Genomic DNA, 13710 nt, shown 5'->3' with positions numbered 1-13710 from the left:
GAAACCCCAAGTGCTAATGTGAACGAGCCTTAACACATTCCTCTGAAAACCGGGGGTTCATTTACTTTCTTTCCTTGTACTGTAGATGTTGACTCAACGATCCCAATAAATGACATGACTGGTACAACTGTCGGAGGAGGAGCGGCAAGTCTTTCCCATTGATTTCAATGGGAAACCTCACATCGCACTCGCATGCACATCACGCGGCATGTTTGACTGTCCCAATGAAAACAATGGGCGATGCGTTCCGAGGGACGTGAAAATACAGGACATGCCACTATCTTTTACCTTGCAGCAAAAAAAAAAAAAAAAAATCTCTCATCTGTATGACTCAAAATAATGCCCTTCATGTCCGCATGAGTTTGGTGCATCTTGCAATGCGCAAAACTTCCACAAGATTCATGCTCGTGTGAATGTGGCCTAAGAATGCTTTCACACCTGCATTGGGGGTCCTGGTTTGCGGCTCTGTTCAGGGGAATCCCCTCGGCTGCATTGCTCCATCTCAGGACGGACCCCGTTAAGTATAATGGGGTCTATTTGTTGTCCGCTCAGCTGGACGGCTTTTGGATGTCAGATAAAGCACTGCGTGAGCCGGACCGGCGACCAAACCTCTGAACGGAGGCGCAGATGTGAAACCGGCCTTATTTACTCCAGAGGGGTCTCCACACTCTGTGAGGTAATAATGGCGGCACGCTGCCCGAGAGCGGAAGCATTTGGGGTTGGACATGTCCTCGCCTACTGCTGGTCCAGGAACTACAGCTTCCAGCAAGCAGCCGTCAGGTCATGATGGAGATTGTGGTTCCCCAAACGCTGGCCGGCTCACGTGGTAATATGCTGCGTGTATAATGGTGTCAGCCGTGTATGGCAATTTTTTTTTTTTTACTGGACATGACTGCGTATCCCACGCATGCGGATGCACGGGCTGCCTGGTTTCCTTTCTTTTTACTTCCCGCTCTGTCGCTTAGCGTCATTGTGTATAAACGCCGCAGAAACGCAATGTAACTGTGTATGTGCAGCGGTTATTACATGCCCATAGAGAACAATAGGGCTCTCGCGCGTAATACGCGGTAAAATAGAACATGCTGCGTTTTTACTTGCGTACTATACACAATGAAGAACCGCTAGTGTGAGGGTAAGGGCTCATTCCCTCCAGCGGGATTTCATCGCACATTCCGAGGTGAATGGAGTCGGTGACAGTGATTTTTATTAATCCATTCACATTAGCGTATATTCATTGAGTGTAATACTTGCGTAAAAAAAAAAAAAGAGCGCAGCATTTTGCATTTCACCGTGTATTACGCTTGTACCGCCCTATTGTTCTCTATGGGTAGCGTTATCCACGCTGTCCTTGCATAATATATTCCGTATGTGTGGTGTTGCACACGCAACGCTGCTATGAGACAAAGCATGGACTTTAAAAAGAAACGTCACACTGCAAACGTCCATGTCAGTGAGATACGTTGTTATGCGCAGTGCACAATCGCTACCATATGCGGCAATAACCGGCGCACTGCCGTCTCCCATGGCGATAGAGCTCTGCATGATCCATGCTGTGTTTTACACATACAGTACATTCATAGGAATCAGCCCTGACAGCGGCCATCAATGTTTTTGAATAGCTGTGATGTACTGCGTATTATACTGTGTACATTGCACGTGGAAAACACAATTCTAACACAATACTCCCAGTCCGCTGCAGCGCTTTCCAAGTGGTTGTGCTATTACTGCCCAGGACCTGAGGGACATGTATGTGAGCCGATAAAGGGGCTCCCATACTTTGTGCTGCACCGTAGTCTCCCAGCGTCTGGCATTGTGCCCTGAAGCAAAATGGCGGGCATCAGCTCCTTTGCCGGGTTATAACTCCTCCTCTTTCCTAGGTGCAATGGCTGATGCCAGAACAACAGATTCGTAGCCGGAAGTTGCTGATCGATCAGCTCTGGGATGGATTGGCGAGGAGTGCTGCCTGTGCTAAGCAGCGACAAGAGGGAAGGCCAAGATGGCGACGAGAGTGAGAGCGCGGAAGGGGCCGTGCGGTTAACGGAGAGAAGAGCGGAGAGACTGCGGCGCCTGAGCGGGTGATGGGCGTCGGATAGTCGGGATGTGTGAGAGCTACTCGCGCTCGCTGCTGCGGGTGTCGGTGGCGCAGATCTGCCAAGCGCTGGGATGGGACTCCGTGCAAGTGACCGCCTGCGACCTGCTGACTGATGTCCTGCACAGGTACCTGCAGCAGCTGTGCCGGGGAGCCCGCCGCTACTCCGAGCTATGTGAGTACTGACCGCCGGGAGACAGCTGCTGGAGTCTCCGCACTAGTGGCGGCTGCTGGTTGCTACGGGCAACGCCGCCGCCTGTCGCACTGTAGGACCACAGACTGTAAGCAGAGGGCACATACTTGTGTGTTTTCCTTAAAGTGGGCTTCCAGTGTTACACAAGTGATCTGTTATCTGGATAGATCACCGCTGGCTGGAGAGGGATCCAATGCTGGGGATCCCCACTGATCACCCCACTACTGTCAGGAATGGGATGCACCAGTGTCGCTCCTGGTGTAATTGGTGGGCTTCTTGCACGTCTTGTTCCTCTTGTGGTCAGGATCGTCCGGGCGAGTGGTGCCCAGTGGGCGTTGTGCCTGTTCGGCTGTCTTGGTTGCTTGCAGCTCCTCTCATCCGCTGAGGATGGGTACATGGAGGCTTATAGACTACGGACCAATCAGAACTGTCTGCAAGAAAAACTTTTTGCCCGTAGGAACCAATCACAGGGCAGCTTTTGTTTCACCAGAGTAGTTTCAGAAATGAAAGCAGCGCTCTGATTGGTTGCTACGGGCAACAAAGACATTTTTTTTTCCTTTTTCACAGTTTTGGTAAATGAGGTCCTGCTTGTCAGTTTCCTGCTGCTGAGAGGAGCCGGCAAGGCAGACAGCTAAAGGGGCACAGCGCTGGGTGAGCGCGGCTAACACTGCTGGCATCCTGTGCTAACGGGAGGAAAGTTTTGAAAAAGGTCCAGTTACTTTTTAAGGGAATTTCATGCACAGCTATTCCCTACTAGACTAAAGGTTCCTGTACAGAGGGGTCCGTGGACCACCGTCTGTCCCTGCTGTGCTTCATGGGCCGCCCACACCGGATGCTATTCTGCAGGATCCCCCGGGAATCTTGCCATGTAAATGCCTGCAGCAACTGGAAGCCAAAGGATGTGCCGCTCAGAAGTGCAGCTGTTCACACCCAAGCAATGCCTGCTTACTGCAAGTGTGTGTGTGTGGGGGGGGGGGGGGGGGGGCATTCAAGTGAATGGAGGCCGAGTGGCCAGGATAGTTCTGCCGCCTTCATTTACCGCAAAGAGGAGCTCCTCAAACATTGAGCGCCCCCCGTTTACATGGCCCGATAGTCGCTTGGACTCTAGCTCCGCTAAAAACCGGAGGCTCGCTGTGAGCAAGCAATACTAGCTTCTGTGCAGCAGCATGTGAGCGAGTATGTGCAGGGACGAGGGTCGGGCATCGTTTGCCCAACATGCGTCCCGTCTAAATGGGCCTTTACCCAGATGTAGGACCTTGCATTTCTCCTTGTTAAATACCATTCTGCTTTTCAAGCCCATCCAGATGTTTTTGAATCCTCTCTTCCCTAGTGTTAGCTATCCATCCAGGTTTTGTGTTGTTGACATTTGATCAGTCTCCTCTCAATTCCCTCCTCCAGATCATTTATAAAAATGTTGAACACCACTGGGCCCAGGACAGAGCCTTGTGGTCCCCACTTGACACATTCTTCCACTTGGATGTGCAGCCATGTATGACCACTCTTTGAGTACGATCACTCAACCAGTTGTCAATCCACCTAGCAGTTGCCTTGTCAATCCCATATGTGGTAATTTTTTTAAAATAAGTATGGTATGAGATACTTTGTCAAATGCTTTACTAAGGTCAAGATATACTATATCCACCGCATTTCCCTGATCAACCCAATCGGTGATTCTGTCATAGAAGGAAATTAGATTAGTCTGGCATGACTTGTTTGTTACAAACCCATGCTGGCTCTGGTTAATTACTCCATTTTCATCCAAGTACTTGCATACATGCTGTTTAATAATTTGTTCAAAGGTCTTTCCCGGTATAGAAGTCAGGCTCACAGGCCTGTAGTTTCCTGGATCCACCTTCTTCCCTTTTTTGAAGATGGGGACAAAATTTGGCCGCCTTTAGGCTGCCTGTGGGCGTTGCAAAATCCCGCGGCGGGTCTCCCAACCTTCTTGGACATTTCTGTCCTGAAGTAAATCCAGCCATTGGATCCTACCTAGCCTCTTTCAGAGTTCATTAAAATGTATATACAGTGGTGCTTTGGGTTAAGAGTTTAATTCATTCCGTGACAGAGCTCTTAACCCAAAACACTCGTAAGTCAAATCAATTTTCCCCTATTGAAATGATTGGAAAAACCATTAATCCGGTCCAGATCGCAAGCTCTCCTATTGATTTCTGTGAGGATGCTGCTGAAAGCAATAGACTGCTAGCATCCCCCTGCAGTGATTTTTGGGGAAGGTCTTTAAATATAAGCCCTTCCCTGAAAAATCATCCCTAGCTGTAGTAAATAATAAAAATATTTACTCACCTGTCCACTGCTGCCAGAACTCAGGCATGTGTAGCTGCCGCTTGTTGTCCCTGCACTGCTCTGAAGCTTTTCAGCAGCGGGAATTTCAAATCAATGAATTCGTTAAATTCAATGAATGGCAGAGCGCTGCCTATGATTGGCTGAGTGGTGTCACCAATCACAGGTAGCGCTCAGCTGTCATTCAATGAATGGCTGAGCGCTGCCTGTGATTGACTGAGCGCTCAGCTAATCAGACGATTTTAAATCCCGGGCTGCTGAAAAGCTTCAGAGCAGTGCAGGGAGAACAAGTGACAGCTAGATGCGTCTGAGCCACGGCAGTGGCGGACAGGTGAGTGCATATATATATTTTTTTTTTTTCTGCAGCTTGGGATGATTTTCAGGGAAGAGCTTATATTTAAAGGGCTTCCCTGAAAATCACTCCAGGGGTTGCCTGCATCCCTATTGAAAGCAATGCGGAAGCAGGCTTATAACCCGAGTTTTTGCTATTAAATCAGAGCAAAAATTTGGGAAAGAGCCTGCTCGCAAGCTGAGGCGCTCGCAACCGGAGGTACCACTGTATATTGTATATGACTTTTAATAAATTTTAAAAAATTGTTTCCAGTGGGTGTCTTCTGATACCCACAACTTTTTTTTTTCTTTTGTAATCTTTCTAGATTCACTTGATGCAGCTGTGTGAAGGCATGTTGTGTTTTTCTTATTTTAATGGGGCAAACTGTGGCCTTTACTTCTACTGTTTTTAGATGTATATGACTTAGAAAAAAAAAAAGCTTTTTTTTTTGGGGGGGGGGGGGGGATTAGGGGGTGACAGGTTGACAAAAACCACTTTTATTTTCACCCTAGTCTTAATGCTGTTCACGTAATGCGACTGTACCTATTATTTAATTGATTTTTAATGTCTAATTTTTAAAGAATTGTGTAACAGGAGCGTGGGAATCTGAATGACAAGACTGTCCCATGTAAAAGGTCCATTACATAACGTTGTCCTGACCACCGACTGGGGGGCTTGTTCTTCCAAAACAAAACCCGTCCAGATGTAAACTTCTTATGGGCCATTTACACGGGATGATTATCGCTCGCAATTCGTTTGAGCGATAATCGTACAGTGTAAATGAAAAAGAAAAGCTCACGATTTGTTCGCAAGTCGTTATTACTGACTTTCAGTCGGCATAAAAATTATCGCTGGATCGCGGCCTTCTCGTTCTGTGTAAACATAGAAGGTGAAGCGCTGGGCGAGAAGCCGGCGATCTAGTGGTCTCTCGGTGTGAACGCTCTGCTCGAGTGCTGATTATGTAAGCAGTGACGTCAGCGCTTGTACAGTCGTTTACCCAACCATTGGCCCGTGTAAAAGGGCCATTGCACAGACTTATCTCAGTTTTTGAGTCCTCACAGCAGACGGCACATTTCCTCTGGCCTTGTAAAACACACCCAGTGGAACTTCTCATTAATTAACCCTTTCCAATCCACTGTCTGACATCTAAAGACATTCTGATTGAAAGCTGTACAGCTCCGATGTCGGAAGACGTCCAGCAGGGTATTCTTACTGTTTATTACTGGCCGCTCTGTTGTCGGAGGCCTCTCCAGCATGTCCTATACCGCAGTACTGGCTCTAGCCAGCAGATGGCACAATTGTATAATGGCGGAAAGAGAAAGCCCCCTAGGAACCCTGAATCCAAAATTGGATTGCAAAGGGTTAAGGTCACTCTAACACATGCGTTCCGATAAACGCTGCTGGAAACTGCAGCGTTTTACCATGATGTTGAGCAGCGTTTTTGAACGCATGGTACAGCATTTTGACATCGCTTTTTAACGCACCCTATCCTGATGGGTGATGGGGGTCCGTTACAAATCGCGGAAAAATAGAACAGACAGCTCTCTAAAATTGCGGTGTTAGAAACAAGGCATTGGAGCACAGGTCTGCGAGGCCCCATTGGGAGTGTTGTAACACAATTAGTGCAGCGCACGGGACTCCGTGGTAAAGTGTCCGGTCGAGAGCGGCCTTAGAAGTTGAGCTGCATTGGGGCTCATTCATACAAGCATATTTGTGCAGCTTATTACACGCGCAGTACGCACGATCTTATTCTCTTATGGCTCCAACCGTTAGCCAGTGGACGGCCAAGGTTAATGAAATCCGTAAATTTGAAGAATTGACAAGCTGGGTGTCCAAAACACACAATCAATTTAGATTTCTTTGGCAGCCGTGGTACACTGGATCTTGATTCATGGAAGTTTGCTAAGTTGTTCGATTTGCTAAGTGCGACTTGAATGGTTTAACCTTATATATGCGGCTTCTTATATGCTCGTATTCAATGGATATTGTTTGAGACATAAACTGGCGCTTGGATGTGTCAACTTTTATGATCTGTGGAATTTGCTTAAAGGGCTACTCCCTCACCCTTCCTTACCCTTTCCTCCGAACCTCCTCCTCTCCTTGTACCATAACCGTGCCGCCCGCCCTCCTTCCTGTCAAACCGTTTGATTGGAAAGGTATATGCAGTCTTGCCTTATACTAAGGGTGCATTTACACTGCAATGATGATCGCTCAAAACATGGCCTTTGAGCGATCATTTTGCCTAAACTACTACTTCGTACTAATGCCTATTGGTACCAAGTAGTAGCATGTGAGCTGCCAGGAGCTGTCATCAGGGAACATACCTCCAGCTGTTTCCTGATTACTTTCTCTTTGATCTGCCAGTGGGGCTATCAGCTGTTCTCAGCACTTCCCTCTGACAGATCAAAGTCCTGCTTGTCAGCTGTTCTGCTGAACGGCTGTTTCAAGCAGAATTAAAAACCGTCGTTTGGCAGAAAACTGAAAGATGGGCACAATTAAGGCCCATTTACACGGAGCGATGATTGCTCAAGGATCGCTCAAACGGCAGTTTGAGTGACAGCTTTGAGCGATCATTTTGGATAAACTAATAAGTAGCTACCCAGCTACTTAATAGCAATTTAGTGTACAAATGAAGCCTTAGCTGAATGCAGTTAATAGCTGGAGGGCTATTATCTGCGCTCAGTTCCTTTGTTCTCCAGCGGGAAACAATGCTATCAGCACTACCGTGGAGAACTGCTGATAAAAGTGAAGGACGATTTTTAGGTTGGCCTGAATTTAACGATCAGCTAGCAGTGCACACTTTTTAGCGATTTTAAGCGATTATCGCTCTGTGTAAATGGGCCTTTTTGACAAAATCATTATAATAAAGATGGCTTTTGAGTGGTAATCATATCTAAATGGGCCTTAACTGTAACAGTATCTGAATATCTTTCCATGATATCTGTTTTACTTTCAATAGAAAAAAGAACACTAGCGTATGTTTTTCATGCCATGTTGGATGGCGTCATAAATACATGGCATGTCCTATTTTGGTGTGTATTACGCACCACTATAGGCCATTGAGGAATATATTCTAGAAACATGAAATTTCACTTTGTGTTAATGCAACAATAGATTTGCAATAAAATAGTGTTTGGTAGTTGTATTTCAAAATGAAATACTCAAAGGCCTAACAGTGCTCTCCTGAGAGGGAAATAAGGGCGCAGAACGTGTAATATAGGGGTTTGCTGATCAACGGTTATGACCAATGTGTTGAACAAAGTAGTCTTACCTCTATATTACAGCCTCACATGGGGGGATGATTATCTGTTCAGTCGCATCCGACCGTCGGTCACTCTATGGATCAATGTTCTCCACACATTCCTGTATTTCACCGCTTCTTTCAGTTCGGCGATTGACATATTTGTGGTGACCTTGATTGTATCTAGCCATCTTGTTCTTTGTCGTCCTGATCTTCTCTTTCCATTAGTTTTGCCAAGCATCAATACTGCTTCCAGTGAGTTCGCAGGCATCACGTGTCCAAAAAAAGAGAGCTGCTGTTTGATGATTTTGCCCTCTAGTGATATTTTCTTTTAGACGCGATCTAACACTACCTTGTTCGTTATCATGGCGGTCCAAGATATCCGTAGCATTCTCCTCCAGCATCATAGTTCAAACGCATCAATTTTCCTTCTGTTTTTGCATGGGGTATAATGCACAAAACAGACAAGTAAAAGAAATGAAGAAAAAAAACCTAACTTGTGAGCGTGAGCAAGTCAAAAATGCTCACAAGGTTGATACCAGCAAATGTGAAAGCTTTCACAAGTCAGCTGGTACAAGAGTCAACAAGATCACTGGCCATGCCAGTTTATCACTGGGGCTACTGATAGCAGCCAAACTATGGCACCAGTAGAAGGAAAGCAAGACAAAAAGGGAGGCGACCGAGTCCTGACAGCACAGACACTCCTTACACGATGCTGTGCATCAGAGCTGTGGCGGTAATGCAGGATTACTGCTAGCACGCTGTATTCAGGGGAGCCAGATTGATTGAAAGAGCTCTGGTTTGTCCAGGAGTACAGCAGTTCATTGGTCATATACCAAGACATACACTTTTTTTTGTATAAATTCTTTATTTATGATTTATGGGGTAGGTACAGAACGGAAAAGAGGGGGACGGAAGTAGGGGAGTACAATTTCCAAAATGAGGAAAGAAAAAAGTTCACATAGCATTGTGTACAACTTAAACTGAATAGAAATGACCAGGAAAGAAAGAAGGGGGAACCCAAAAAAGGGAACAATTGTCTAGGAATTTGTATTTTGGCTGCATCCGTGAGGAATGGGATCAGGCGAAGGGGCTATGTTGAGTAGAAAAAGTTTGGGTGTAAGAATAGTTTTGCACCCAAGAATTAGATTTATTATCCTTTTTGTATTCTGCCCCAGAAGGGTTGTCGGGATGGGCATGTGAACCAGTGTGTAGAAATGTACCTTCTGCTTTAAGACCTCACTAACAAATTGGGAAGTTTTTCAGGTCAATTGTATGGAAAAGTTCTGGAGTTTTGTACCATCTGAAGATCATTATATAGTTTAGCTCTTGATATTTTATCAAGATTGAGTTTGAATGTGAGTTACGCAGGATACTATGGACCTCCTCCTGTGAGAAGAAAGCATCCAGGTCCTTCTCCCAACGGGAGATGTATGAGGGATATTCTTTTTTGTGTATGAGTGATTTAGTATATTTTGGAGGTTAACTTTTCCTGAGGCGTTGGTGGAACAGCAGATCATGGTTGGTGCTAAGAAAGTCTGTTTGAAAAAGAAGGATTGAATCTTTTGAGTGGTAATCCTTGTTAAATTGTGACAATCCTAATATGCTTTTAAGGTCTTGTATTGGGATACACGAAGCGTTTTGGAAAGGTTTTGAGGATGGAATGTTAGGGGGTTTAGAATGTTGGAGTAGGTAGTTTTTAAGACACTTCAATGTATTTGAAATTAGATTTAAGAAGGGTGTGAATCCACTTGCATAAAGTATCATTCAAAATTTTTCGTTTATGCCAGACTTTGAAAGAGGTTAACATACTGGCATTGGAGATATCTTTTTGCGAGGGCTCATTGTGTGGAATTGACTAAGTTACTGAGTGGAATTTGGTCCCTAGTGGGTGGAGCTCCAGTTCGGTCAAAAGCTTGTTGTTGAATGTCTTACCTTGACCTATGCGAGCTAGATGGATTCAAAGTTGGGTAGTCCAATCCCCCAGGGATTTCCTGTGTTTGATTAACATTATGTATTTTAGTGTGTCCTTGTTTTGCCAGATAAATCTAGATAGATATTAGGCGTTTTCGTTTTGTGAAGAATTGTTATGGAATGTATATGTGAAGAACGTAAAGCAGGTAAAGGACTTTCGGTAAAATTATCATTTTTATTAAGTTTTTCTGTTTAAGCCAGGAAGTCTGGAGAATCTTCATTTTGTCAAGTAGAGGTGTAAAATTCAATTTTGTAAAGGTCTGATAGTACAAGGGAGGTTTTGTCCCTAGATATGTAATGTGGTAGCAGGTGTTTTTAAACGGGAATATTTTCGATAGTAGGGACCCCGCTGGGACCCCGCTGATTCCTTTGTGTTTAAGTTAAGAAGCTCCTTATTTTGAATAATTTATTTTCAAATTTGAGATTTGGCCGAAGAGGTCGAATTCTCTCAAGAGGAGCTTAAGAGATTGGAGGGGGTTAGAACTAAACAGGGCATCATCTGTAAAGGACGCTGTCTTGTGCTCAACCGACCCAAATTTTAGACCAACAATTTGTTGGTTTTATCTGATTATTTCCAGAAAGACTTGCATCAAGAGAATGAACAGAAGGGGTAGAGAGGGCAGCCCTGTCTTGATCCGTTTTTATTATTAAAGGCTTGGGAGAGATGTCTGTTGATTTTGGCCGAGGGATTTTTTATATAGGGCTATGCTTTTATCAATGAAATTTGTCAGGGAAACTGAATTTTTGTGGAAAAGCCAGTTGACCCGGTTAAGTCTTTTGTGTATCACTTGTAAGGAGAGCTAGGGGCATTTTGGTATAATTGACCTGATATATCAGATTGAGGAGTCTGGTAGTGGTAGTATTGTCTTTAGCTTCCCTATGGGGGGTAAATCTCACCTGTTCCATATTAATAAGGTTTCGGAGAAGGGACATAATTCTAATTGCAAGAATTTTGACATATAGTTTAATTTGTGAGATTGATCTATAGCTGCTCCCTTACTTGGAAATTAGGGAGATGTGAGCGGTAAGATCGTCTTTTTGGAAATTATTTGCAGCATTTATATAGTTGAAGTATTTGTGGAGTCAAAGAGGATTAGGCTGGTGCGGATTATGTAGAGTGGTCCTGAAGCTCTAATCCTGCATGTCCGCTTTCTTGGTTTGTTGGGCGATGCCCCTAGATCTACACCTTTTCAACTTCCACAAAATTAAGGGCCTATTTTTTCCAGGAATATGCAAATATTTGCTTTGCCACCAGGAACACAAGAAATAAAAACAGCAAGAGTAGGGTGGGATTAGCTGGGATAGGCTTATAAAGAAGGGCTATCTGTTTATTGATTGACAGGCAGCAGTTTTTATAGAGGCACATGCTTCAATTGCAATGATTCAAATTTATTATAATTTATTACAATTGGTCGATAAAACATAAACACAAGAGGAATATGCAAGATAAGGAATTTAACATCTAAAATGCCAAACGCAGCGCAGGCGCAATAGAATCATACATGATTCGTTTCTCAGAACACACAAGTACAGTAATGCTAAACAATAAGTTGTTTAAAGAGAATATTTTGAAACATTTGTGAACAGAGCGAAACATGTCATCTCGACCTGCTGGCTAAATGCTACATACCAATCTCCTTCAGCCCTGGCCTTGGTTACTCACTCCAGGCTTTTTGAGTAACTATTTAATATCTATAAATCCTCAAGAAAAAGGACAAATGAATATAATGAAAAGAGGCATACAAAATGGCCATGTATAGGATAGAACACGGAGTCATATTCATTTCACTAACAATTCCCCCTTTTGCGGCTGCTTCAACATGCTATATAGCCCCTCCCCCATACCGTCAGCGACATGACCTCTTCCCTCATCCAAAAACTTGAAGGGAATGTGTTGCCTTACCTAACCAGGAAGATGGAGGTTCCTAGGAGCCATCCATGGTTCTCGGAGTACACCCATGTAGGGTGGTTCCAGCTCATCCCTATGTCCTCTATTCTAACCTTGGGTCTGAGAGTAGAGGATTCATGTCTGCTGCATACTGTAATAAATGATGAAGCATGACGCAACCATTTAATCGAGTCTGAGTTGGATTTCACCTAAACATAATCATACTTTTCCTTTTTAAAAAACCTAAACTACAAATCTGTGTATTAACGGACCCGTGAACCAATTTTTGTATAAATACTAGATTAGGTATGCACTGAAAGCAACAGCTAAGGAATATACACTATACTACAAAGTACGCAGAAAAATAAGCGAAAACCTAAAAATATTAATATAAGCACAAGTTTTTTGAAAAGTTAGTGTCCATTTAAAAAAGGAATCCCAGTTGTACTTGACATTTTTTTGCTTGGAGCTCTTCCAGGAAGTGTTCCATGGCCTTTTGGAGCTAGGTTGGGAAAAGCTGGTCTGTCCCTGAAAGACCAGCAAGGATGCATTACAGACTACAGAGACTAATTGGTTCTTCTATTGGGACTTGATAAGCAGGATCACAGAGGGGCCTATCTGGCATACACTTAGGGCCCGCTTACATGGGACGAGCTGCCAGGCAAACAATGCCCAACAGCGTGTCCCAGTGAAGGTTTGCTCCAGTGCTGTATCGCTGGCATCGCTCACAGCCACCAGCTCCCTGCTGGCCGCAGTGCCCATTGGATTCAATGCATTTCAAGCCACTCAACTGGGATATTGGGCAGCAATTCTTAAAACAGGGCTGTGGCTGTGCAGTTGATTTGGGCAGCCCCATAGATGCAATCTGCACATTATGGGCATGCTTTTCAGAGTCATCCAGTTTATTTAGAGCATGAATCTCATTCTATAGCAATTCCAGGTCTTTGCTATGAGAATCAACTGCAGGACAGCAGTATTGGGTACCAAGTTCTGTTTTTTCCTTGCCTAGGTCTTCGGGGAGCTTGGATAATACATTATAAAGAATGTTTGGTATTGTACCAGTAAAGAGGCCTCTAGACTAGGTGGGGTGATTGAGTGTGCATCGTTGGATCCAGAGAAGCTGCTGCAGACTAAAGTGAAGTCCAGGCCCGAGGGTCAAGAAAAATCATCTAGTACGGAAGGATTTGATGCCATCTTGCTAGTGAACTTTAAAATATAGTTACCTTTTCTGCCAGATTTGCGATTGGAGGTTTAGGCATAGCAAAGGGGGAACTCCAGATATATACAGATTACAACTTTGATAATAAAATAAAGCAAGTCCGACCTGTTGGCGCCCAGAGGATATAGCGGGATTTCTTAGTGCATTATGGCCGCCTGCAGACGGCCAGGTCGGATCCCGCTGCGAGAATTCTCGCAGCGGGATCTGATCGGTGCCCATGCAGTGACCAGTGCGGCTCACCTGCTCCTGCGTCTCCCAGCTCTGCTATGTGCCGGCTGGCGCATGCGCAGAGAGGAGCCGGCGCGTCACTAGGGACGTTTCTGTGCGGGCCTCTGCGAGCCCTGCACAGAAATAGAACATGCCGCATTTTTGTTTCTCGCACGTGTTTTCACACGGACAAATCATGGCTCTGGGCATAGGACTGTATTATCTAATGCAATCCTATGGCAGCGGGCACGGGCGGAAATTCTGCGGGAA

At 44.9% G+C, this 13710-nt stretch overlaps 1 protein-coding gene across 3 annotated transcripts in view; it reads left to right on the top strand.

Annotated features, from left to right (window-relative positions):
• Positions 1-1937: 1937 nt before the first annotated feature.
• Positions 1938-13710, top strand: part of TAF3 (TATA-box binding protein associated factor 3) — a 103867-nt gene continuing 92094 nt past the window's right edge. For 2 of the 3 annotated variants that reach the window (XM_066592090.1, XM_066592089.1), the window contains exon 1: positions 1938-2264. In XM_066592090.1, coding sequence (XP_066448187.1) covers positions 2099-2264 — 166 coding nt within the window. In that variant the 5' untranslated portion in view covers positions 1938-2098. The remainder of the gene's footprint in view (positions 2265-13710) is intronic. The other variant, XM_066592091.1, reaches the window with a different exon arrangement.

This window comes from Eleutherodactylus coqui, chromosome 2 (genome assembly GCF_035609145.1).
Source record: "Eleutherodactylus coqui strain aEleCoq1 chromosome 2, aEleCoq1.hap1, whole genome shotgun sequence".
Lineage (NCBI taxonomy): Eukaryota > Metazoa > Chordata > Amphibia > Anura > Eleutherodactylidae > Eleutherodactylus > Eleutherodactylus coqui.
The sequence above is the reverse complement of the archived record's forward strand: the minus strand, read 5'-3'. Positions and strand labels throughout refer to the sequence as shown.